Raw genomic sequence first — 10694 nt, 5'->3', positions numbered from 1 at the left:
TCAATTAACCATTCTTCTTGCTGTGCATCACTTTTACATGACTCATTTACAACAAAGGTTCCCTCATATGAGTTCTCTTTGTCCTTATACACCTAGCCTTGAAATAGCTTGTTAGCAACAGTATCTCTTTCAAACTGTGCTTTTAGCATCTCCCATGCTTCTTTGGGGGTCTTACAGTTTGTTATCAAGTACAATTGGGGTGTACTTACATTCAGTACCAGCACTGAAAATGCCTTTTCTTTCTTACGTTCAAATTCAGCTCGTGCTTGGGCATTAGCATCCGCAGCTAGCTGCTCCGTCTCCTGTACCATACCCCACAGTCCTTTTGCCTTCAACACGTGCTCCAGTTGAAATTTCCACGTTGCCCAATTCTCCAGTCCACTCAGCTTGTCATTAAACAGTCTATCTTCCATTGTGAATCCCATAACTCTGTTTATGACTCCCAAAAAACGTGTTAGTGACCTCTGGGCCCATAACCTGATATTTTTAACGAACACATTTTATTGCTTTAATGCACAGACACACCAACAGAGGGCAGTAATATCCCTTCAACATACATTGTAAGATTACTATTGCAACACACCATACTTGACAGCTGATACAGCGTTCTGAAGTCTCAAAGCCTCACCTTCACTCTCCCAAACACACCTGTTATCACTGTGGCCAAATAGCTCAGTCTTTGTCTCGTCTCTGCACATTTCTTCTACTGAAGGCACTTGGCTCATTCACGTGATCAGCTGAAAACTTCAGTGGAGCATGAAGATGCCGATCTTGATGTAAAACTCACAAACTTCCAGTTCATGGCAGGCTTGAGCCTTGTTGTTCCTGAACACCCAAACAAATTTCCTCTGTTAGAAATTAAATAATGTTGTACTTGTGTTAAAAATGATGTGGGCAGGAGTTCAGCCAGTCGGCAGGGGCTCACAGGTTAACAGACATCTAGGATGATCTACTCACCTGAAGTGTTAAGTGCTCCCTCGACTTTCATCCTCGTAAAAAGAGTTGTTATTATTCATCCACTGAATAGGTCAGTACTGCAGGGTTCATCATTAAGTCAGCTGGGATAAGCAGACGACATGTATCGTCCCCGTTATATAAATAAATCGAAAAGTCCTTTCAGTGGACGATAATCTGATATAATCTTGTTGAGCCACTTTTATGCGTCACTTCAATTCAATTCAATTCAATTCAATTTTATTTATATAGCGCCAAATCACAACATAAGTCGCCTCAAGGCGCTTCATAGATACAGAGAAAAAAACCCAACAATCATATGTTGTTCCCTTTGTTGTGTAACCTGCTCTATTCTATGTGCTTAGGTTCTGCTCGACTGTTCTGGATGACTGAGCTATCTGCTCACTGATTCAAACTGAGATGTGATGACATCGATCAGACGATGCACTTGAACCGCGAAGGTTTATTGAATGAACTTGGTTGTGAGGAGGGAGATCCGGACCCTATGTTCGTGTGATGCATTAGCACAATAGCGTTTACCGATAGGTCGATCAGTGAGAATAAAAATAAGGATGTTTATAATCGTCGCAAATGTTCCAGGTTTGACTGTAAATTTATGTAAATAAATATATGTAGTCGCACTGCTGTAATAGATCCTGGTTGATGAGCGCATATTGGAATTTTTATTTTTAAACCAGCTGGTCGGGTGGGGCTCACTGGTTTCAAACACTCAGCATACTTACCTGGAGTGCTTCATGCTTCCTCACCTGTTAGCTTTGTGAATTGTTATTGTTGTTGTTGTCATTAAATGCATTTAATGCAACAAGGTGCTCAAATTAGCCTTCGATACAACATTCATGTATCGTCCCTGTTGTATAAATAAATAAAATATATAAATAAATAAATAAATAAAACCCAATAAAACAACTCATGACCTGGCATCAAACTCGATCTCTTGTTTTCAATCAGAGTCACGTTAATGTAATCAGTAGACGTGGACGTCAGGAATGCATCACGAATCTTTACTGCAGCTGCAAAACAGCTTCTAGATCCACGTCTTAATCTCATAACACTCCTGTGTTGTTATAAGATTAACTGCAAAATCCCCGTCAGCAGTGAAACTGATATTTCATGCAGCGCGTTTGCCTAAACTCAGCAGTCTTTCATTGAAATTCATTTGAAATGATTCATTTCATTTAGAAAAAAAAAAGAAAAAAAAAAAAGAAGAAATGATTCATTTCAAATGATTCATTTGAAATGAATCATTTGAAATGAATCATTTGAAATGAATCATTTCAAATGAATCATTTCAAATAAAACACGTGCTTTGTAGTTTATTCTGTCAACAGCCCCCCCACCCCCTCAAGAATTGAGTTTAGGCACCCATATAAGAATATGAAAAGAACCTAAAAATGACCTGTCTCTATTTTCTCGCGGCTGTTTTCATGCTTTCTTATTTTAAAATGATTCGTTGTGCTTGATTAATCTGGAAAGGCCAAGGGGGTTATGCTGTGATAATCTCTCTCACATCATCGTTGTCCTCCTGGATTGGGGTTTTTTAGTCTATGCTTGAAATAAACTGCGAGCGGAAATTTAGCGTGCAGGGACTGTGCCACGCCTCAGAGATATGATAACAAATGCAGAGAGGAATGAGAAAGTGGCCCAACAGGTTGATATCAATAAAATACAAGTCCTTTTGGTGGATGGCAATCTTCCAGCTTCTCATTGAACAAACACCGATTTACACATAACAATCCTTTGGTGTGTAACATTATTCTCCCTGCCTGTGTTTTTAATGTCACCTGCTTGATTTGTCTGGATGAGAGAACAAATAAGGTCATTGGAAGACCCGGGAGAAGGCACACAGATTAAATAGGAACAATCACAGCACCTTCTCAGCACTCCCACAGAAAGTCCACCATCTGATGTTTTAAGGTGTAGGGATTTTTGTTTGTTTTATTTTATGCATTTTTACATTGTCGAAAGAAAACTGTCAACCAATCAGCGTTTAGTGTTTGCTGTGCAGATGATTGTCCACAAAAACAACCAAACGTGGCCTTACTGTCACAAACAGTAGGGTACTAAACAGTTTAAGCACTGGTTTAGTAACCTCAATGAGACTGCAGAACTTTGCCCTCGTAGTTCTGTTTCGGATGATTCATTTTCGTAAAGTGTTTTTTTCTTTCTCTGATATCATCATAGTTCTGCTCGGGCTGCTTCAGGCAGAAGCATATGAGTGGCTACATGTTTAAACTTGGCTGGGCGATATTGTGAAATGTGACATTTTGGTTTTAATGAGGTTTTCTGGATGTCGCTTTCATTAACATCATTGAAGAAGGTTACCCCTGATCTGTTAATACCTGTGATTTTCTCCTGTTTGACTTTATACACACACAAGTGATTTTTGCCCCCCAGTGTGGCGTTGTCTAAGCAGCAGGGCCTTGAATGTGGACAAACAGGTTAGACTGTGCATTTTTTAATTTTTATTTTTGCAAAGAACAAAGCCAAGAGATGAGCACTGTCACACACAGCAGGCCAGAAACATGCAGCTGAAGAATGAAGAAGGACAAAGAGTCAAAAGATGGCAAAATGAGTGCCACACCGAGAGGAAACCCCTCACAGACAAATCAGAGATATGATAAGAAATGCAGAGAGAATCAGAAAGTTTCCCAGCATCTTCACCTTCAACCTACTTGGCTTCAGGATTGACAGTAACGTCACAGCCTGACTCACTGTGGAGTGGACTGCTGCTGTAGTGACAGAAGAAACGAGCATCCCAGCATTGTAAGAAATTCACTTACATGCATACAAATAAATGCTAACGATGTAAACAAAATGACAGAAGTTTAAATAAAAACAGACTAAATGAAAGCTTTGAAATGAAAGCAGAATTAGAATACTTTAATAATCTCTAAGGAAATGATGGGTTGCAGTTGCTCCAGTACAGTAACAGAAACAGACTATTTAACAATACAATATATTACAGATTTAAGAAAGAGTAATAATATATACAAACCATTCTATAATAAATATCAAGAACTGACAGATGTGATTATAAATAAATGTCAGAAATATTTACAGCAGCACTAAATAGAAAAGAGCATGTTAAAAAAGGGTGTAACTATTGCAGTGTTAACAGTGTGTTAGACTGAGACTGCTCAGAATACTTGCCTGGAGGGTTTCATGTTTCCTCGCCTGTTATCTTTGTGAATTGTTGTTGATGTTGTGGAGTCACTAAATGCAACAAGGTCTTCTACTTAGCTTTCAATGCAGCAGTCATGTTAACATGTATCGTCCGTGTTGTATAAATGAATCAAATACAAAATTAAATAAATAAAACACAACAAAACAACATGTCTCCGGTGACCTCCTGCACACGATTGCTTGTTCTCAGTCAAAGCCACCCCCTCACTGGGCAGCCTGCCAGAGTCATTATCAAAGGTTTACCAAGACTAAGTGATGACATTTGGTGCTTTCTTTTGCTCACATTCCAATAAGTTTTTCTTGTTACTGATTAAAAACAATAGAAAAACAGCAGCAGTGAGGGATGGGCGGTAATATTGTTGTAACTAGCTGTTAATCCTCTTCAGTCTAAACTATTCACATTCAAATATGAAACGTAATTGATGTAATTAATCCTGATAAGATGACAGGTTACCTGTCAAATACCTATCAGCCTGAAAGTTTCTTGGCTCGGGATGGCAGCCTCTCCCTTCTTTTTGCTAGTGCAAAACAGTTATTCATAGACGTCACGGCAGACAAACAAACAATGGAGGATTCATTGTTTTCTCTCACTTGTCATCTGCATCAGGTTACAGCGTCACTTTGTTACCAACTCAAAACTTTATTGGCTTTTTACAAAGAGAAAAGTAAACAGAGGAAAGATTGTAAATCTGTACAAACAAGCAGGACAATATACTGAGTATATAATAATATAAGCAGAATAAAAGTGCTATAAAATGTTACAAATAACAAATAATTTAACTGTTCCAAGAAGTTTTGACACAGATTGTTGTGCTGTTACATTTTAGGGTTGTGTGCACAAAAGTGTGACGCTCATATTTTTTGTGTGAGGGATAAATGTTATTATTGAACATGACTGATGAAAATGTGCAGGTAGAAAATCGAGGATTACATCTCCGTGAGTGTTTCGTCTCCTTCTTCATCCTGCATGGGAGAGAAAAACGACATTATGAAGCTGACATCGATCACGCATCACTGACTTAGTGGAATGATGCAGCCAGCATTACACCACCCTTTGCTGGATCTTTTAATAGTGCGGTGGAGCTGTGGTCCTGCTGAAGTTTCACCCAGTTTGAACAGAACAATGATGCAAAATGAGCAGCACACGTCAGGGCCCTTCTCCCCGCAGGCCTCCGTGAAACCATGCTCCGTGGGACATTACACGCCTGCTTTCTTCTTAGTCTTAGTTTTCCTTTTTTGGGGAGCGTGGACTCTTCCCGCTAATAAACATTAGTAGCCTACACGTTTTAATGTTTGATCGTGTTTTACGGAATGTTTTCTTTATGTGACAAGCATGCGTAGCACAGTGTCAACTCGAGTTTCGTGTCCCGCCAAGAATAATCGATGTATTTTTTCAGTAAGAAACATCTTCAAACATAAGCACGATTGCGAATAAATCTACTGTAGAAAAATGAAACAGAATAAATGAAGATCAAACATCAGACTTCTAACAGTTCAACAGATAATGCCATCATTTTCCATTTTAGTGCAGCTGTAAAAGGCTTCAGCAGTCAACTCTTTATGAAGTTTAAACGAATGCCTTTTTTTTGTTTTAAATAGCCGAGAATTCTTTTCATTATCTGTAAAACTGCATCTCATCCGTCCGTCAGCTCCTCTATGGACAGAATCCAGGGCGTGTGTCGCGCCTTTGAACACACGCATCAGACAGTTACACTGAGGTGTGTCCGCTTTATTCGACTTCACGCCCAGGCTAGTTCAATAAACAACCCGAGTTAGTTTCTGTCTGAGCGCGCGTGCGTTTGTGTGCGTCCGTGCGTGTGTTTGTGTGGTATCTATGATGTGATACAATGTTTTGTCATGTTTTTTTTTTGACGTGATGACGTATCCACAAAATCCACTGCCACTCAGGTATCTGTCGTTCACTCATTTATTTAACAAGAATCCGAAGCACACATCCATAATGTGAGTGAGGGGATTTAACAGGCTGTAAAATGCTATATGGCGTGTAGTGAAGTTATGGTGTGGTTTAGTCTCATGGACGCACACCGCTAACAGCATTAGAAGGAACGAAAATCCACTGCGGTCAAGTGAGCCCTCACTTACGAAGTCACAGTCAAGCTAGCCGCCCCGCCAGCCGCACCGAAAATGTGGTTGCACTACTCTTACGTATATTACGGTATGGGTGAAGACTGGCTTAGAAACGCAGTGTTTTGTGTCCTGACACTATTTTACTTCACAATCCACTCCCAGTTTTCTAGGCTGTCGCCACTCTTCACCCTGTGATCCACAGCCAAAATTACTGTACGGTTTTGGAGAAAATTGATAGTAAACTTTGCACAATTTACTCTACTGTACTTTTAATGTCCTCGTCTTTGACCTCAGATTACAGGAAAACTGTAAGAGGTGACGCAGATATTTCACTGGATTCTGAATCTAGGCCATCTCCACTCTGCATCCTGTGATCCACAGCAAAAATTACTGTACGGTTTTTGAGAAAATTAATAGTAAACTTTGCACAATTTACTCTACTCTACTCTATATATTCTCAACTTTAACCTCATATTACAGGAAAACTATAAGAGGTGACGCAGATATTTCACTGGATTCTGACTCTGGGTGAGCCCCACTCTTCACACTGTCATCCACAGCCAAAATTACTGTACGGATTTCCAGAAAATTGATAGTAAACTTTGCACAATTTACTCTACTCTACTCTACATATTCTCATCTTTAACCTCAGATTGCAGGAAAACTGTAAGAGGTGACGCAGATATTTCACTGGATTATAACTCTGCTGACTCTTCCCACCTGCAGCTCGGACCGAACTCTGGGTCGACGTGTGCGTAATGATGAGGTAGAATTGTGTCTTCTGATTGGTGAAGAGAATGGGTTGCCTCACCGCTCATTGGCTAACCGGCAGCAGCCTGCTGATATCTTTACTCAGCAGATGTGGCTCCGTTCGTGAGTTCTGCCGACTGGCTGGCCTTTTGTACAGTCTGTGTAAAATCAGTAGGCCTAATGCGGAAATGGCAGCACCCAAAAAAGTAAATAATTAAAAAACAACACAGAAAATGCTTGAAAACAGATCATGTGTAGTCCTAATTTTTTTTTTTTACCACAAGCCTCTGGAAGTGATTGGTTAAAACCCACACACATCCAAATAACCCAAATATCAAACTCATGTTACGCCTCTCAGACTGTAACGTCAAACCAGAGGGACACGCCTCTCCTAAGACGAGCGAGAGCTCACACCACGCGCCGAACAGAGCTACGATGTCGGGTGGTGCAGTCTTCGTCTTTTTTGGTCTCTGTGTACTTTTTGTTGGCTGCTGTGGAAAACCGGCGATTCTGGGAGAGTCTGTAGAGTTAAAAGCTGATGTGAAGTGTGACGCGCAGGAATTCAGTCTGATCTACCGGCTGAGGAATGACAGTCCACGGACTGTGGCCCAACTGGTAAACGGTGTCTGGATGCCGGGAGAGAGGTACAGAGAGCTTGTGGAGCACAGATCCACGCTCAGCTTGTTGCTAACCCGTGTGAACTACAACGATCAAGGCTACTACGAGTTCACCTGCGCCGGGCAGGTTGTCACCACCATCCAGCTGGAGGTCCTCATCATCTCCAACAACAACCTCTCTGTGCCTGAAGGAGACACGCTCACGCTGCCGTGTTATTTCCACACTGAGGGGGACTCCGTGGACTCTGTTGTGTGGGAAAGAGACGGGGAACTGGTGCTGAACCACAGCCTCTCCTCCGGGGAGCTCATATATGGCACTGGGTTTGTGGGCAGAGCGTCTGTGAGGTCTGACTGGTTTGCACTGGGAGACCTGTCACTGACGGTGGAGCGGGTCCAGCTGGAGGACCGAGGTGACTTTTTCTGCCGTGTTAATAAAGGCAAAAAAAAGAGTGGGAAGTGGAGAGAGAGGGGCAGCCCTGCCGCTGTGAGAGTGACGGTCAATGAGAGGATCACCATCATCAGCAGCACCTCTGCTCCTGTGAGTACACCTCTCTGCTAAACACTGAAGCACATCACAGCTGCTGAGTCAGCGCAGTGGGTCTCACATTATTTCATGTTTGTTTCTCTGTAGCCCACGCGTGAAGCAGACACATACACAACAGCTTGTGACACTCCCATCATCATCACAGCCGTCATAACCCTGCTGCTCTCTGCTGCTGCTGCTGCTGTGTGGTTGGTTTGGAGGAGGAAGTTCCGAAGATCAGGATCCACACCCGGAGGCGCTGATGGAGGACCTGCCAGAGACCTGGAGACGACACCTTTCACTGAGAGGAGCCCTGATGGAGGATAACTGAAGCCTGTGTGTGTGTGTGTGTGTGTGTGTGTGTGTGCGTGTGTGTGTGCGTGTGTGTGTGTGTTGTGTGTGTGTGTGTGTGTGTGTGTGCAGTGTGTGTGTGGTGGTTTCTACACAAACACAACCTCTTGCTGCTAGTGGACTCTCTTTCTCTTTGTCTCTCTCTCTCTCTCTCTCTTATGTATATATATATATATTATGGGGTTTGGGTTTTTAGTATCTCGCTCCTTGCTTTAGCCCAACTTCCTGTTCCTGTAGTTTATAAGTTTTATAAGATATAAATCTCAGCTTTTCTGCCAATAAATATCTGAGATTTTAATGTTTGATCGTGTTTGTGTCATGTTTTCGTGTCTTCCTAAGTGCCCTACATAGACAAAACAAGAATATAGTTAAATGGAAATGTGGGAAAACTGTTTTAATAAACAAACAGAAGTCAAAAGCTCTTGTCAAAATAAGAGAAAAGGCCAGACAACAGGTTGGTTGGTATGACGTCATCAGACCAAATATTAGGTCAGAAAGCACAAAAACATCTCCCAGCTGAGCTCTGCCATCAAAACCTCTCGTTAATTGTTTTCACTTTAACTAATGCTGTGAAAGAGTAAATACATTTCGATAATGAATTTTAGCTCTGCATAAATGAAGTTAGACTTCGTCAGTTTCACAACAAACAGTCGTGACTTAAACGTCCGACTTTCATGATACCACAGCATGGAAATTTACAGCAAACCGGTTCATGTGCATGTAGCTGTCTGTGCTTTACTCTTTTTTTCCTGCATTATCTTTCGTCCCACGGTGAGTCACCCTGTCTTTCTGAAATGTATTTGGGACTCAGCCAAAAAGTAAAAACGGGAAATACTGAAGCTGCTTGTGTTTAGTCCTGCTCTGTAGTAAAATCAGCGATATTTGACCGTCCTGTTGCTCCCATTGAAATGTATACAGCCTATTTAAAATCTAAAACTTAAAATTGTCCGTAGCCTGCTGTTGTTACCACTGTCCTGTTTGAAATGGATACTAACTAGCTAACTGACTGAATGCCCATTAACCTTATAACTCCTGTTGTGTGTGCGTTTGTGTACAGAGAGACAGCCAGGTTCATAATGGATATAAGGACGTTTTTTCAAAAAAGGAGCCACAGTCAGGTAAAAGTGTAAAATCAAATGATCCGTCAATCAAGAATAATGTTGGATCAGTGTTTCAATGTTTATATCTTTTATTGGTTGTTCACGTGGTTTGGTTATTTTCCTTTTGGTTGAAAGTTCACTGAGAGAGGACTTTTTGTTAGTGAGCTTAATAGAATTTTTTTCATGTTAATGTAATTTTTCATCTAATTGAGTACAATCTATTTGTGTATGATTGTCAGTCCAAAGAGGGAGAGAAAGAACAAGGTCAGGAAGAAGCAAGTAAGAAAACAGACAGGGAACAGTGACAGGCACAACAGAAACTGTTAAACTGACAAAGAAAAACAACAACTAATTTTACTCACACAATCTGGAAGTTGTGTTCTCCCGATATTAAAGCTGCTATACAGAATCTGTAAAACAAACTGGGTTGAAACATTTTGACCCTCTTTAACAACATTGCAACATAACATTATAATTGATTGGGGAGATTAAATTGAATTATATATTTTTCTGCGGTTCAGCCACAACTCTACTAAAACCTCAGACAGTAATAGGTAGGCCAACTTTTGGACCGTCCAGTTGTCTGCATGACTGCCGCGGTACGTACATCACATTTGCACACTATCAGAAAGAGCCAAACAGCCCTGGTGGAGCGAGGAGCTGTAAAGAGAAGCAGATGCTCTGTTTATATTCTAAAAATGTTTTAAGCTTGTTTCAAAGATTCTGTACTGCAGCTTTAAATGTTTTCTAAAAGCACACATACACTTATCAGTGTTTCTCAAACTTTTTACAGTGTGTACCACCTGATAAAAAATGTCAAGCTCTCCTAAGTACCACTATGAAAGCATGAAAGTCATAAATCTTACAACACAAAATTATTAATATTAAATGAGTAAAATTAGTAACTGCAATAAAGTTTTTTTTATACATTATATACATTCTAACACAGGCAAAGTTGCCTCCATTTTTATAGTTTTTATTAATATTTTGTAATAATTTATTCTGTTTTGGGAGGGTTTTTTATGCATCTGTATTATATTATACATACAAATTAAAAGTGAATCTCTGTCCAAAAAATGCAGTCAGTTTACTTTTTACTCACCAGTA

At 40.6% G+C, this 10694-nt stretch overlaps 1 protein-coding gene across 1 annotated transcript; it reads left to right on the top strand.

Annotated features, from left to right (window-relative positions):
- Positions 1 to 7389: 7389 nt before the first annotated feature.
- On the top strand, positions 7390 to 8507 carry LOC102300398. Its single transcript, XM_005951051.3, has 2 exons — positions 7390 to 8151; positions 8245 to 8507. Exons 1-2 carry the CDS (start codon positions 7432 to 7434, stop codon positions 8461 to 8463), a joined length of 939 nt encoding a protein of 312 aa, XP_005951113.1. The 5' UTR covers positions 7390 to 7431; the 3' UTR covers positions 8464 to 8507.
- Positions 8508 to 10694: the final 2187 nt, after the last annotated feature.

The sequence above is a fragment of the Haplochromis burtoni genome, unplaced genomic scaffold (assembly GCF_018398535.1).
Source record: "Haplochromis burtoni strain Fernald_Lab_line unplaced genomic scaffold, NCSU_Asbu1 Contig_920, whole genome shotgun sequence".
Classification (NCBI taxonomy): Eukaryota; Metazoa; Chordata; class Actinopteri; order Cichliformes; family Cichlidae; genus Haplochromis; species Haplochromis burtoni.
Note: the sequence above shows the minus strand (reverse complement) of the source record. Positions and strands in the feature narration are given on the sequence as shown.

Excerpts from the sequence above, each read along its gene's own strand:
- LOC102300398 (XM_005951051.3), top strand. The coding sequence starts at position 7,432 with ATGTCGGGTGGTGCAGTCTTCGTCTTTTTTGGTCTCTGTGTACTTTTT. Across the intron at positions 8,152-8,244 it reads TCAGCAGCACCTCTGCTCCT|CCCACGCGTGAAGCAGACAC; the intron begins GTGAGTACACCT and ends GTTTCTCTGTAG.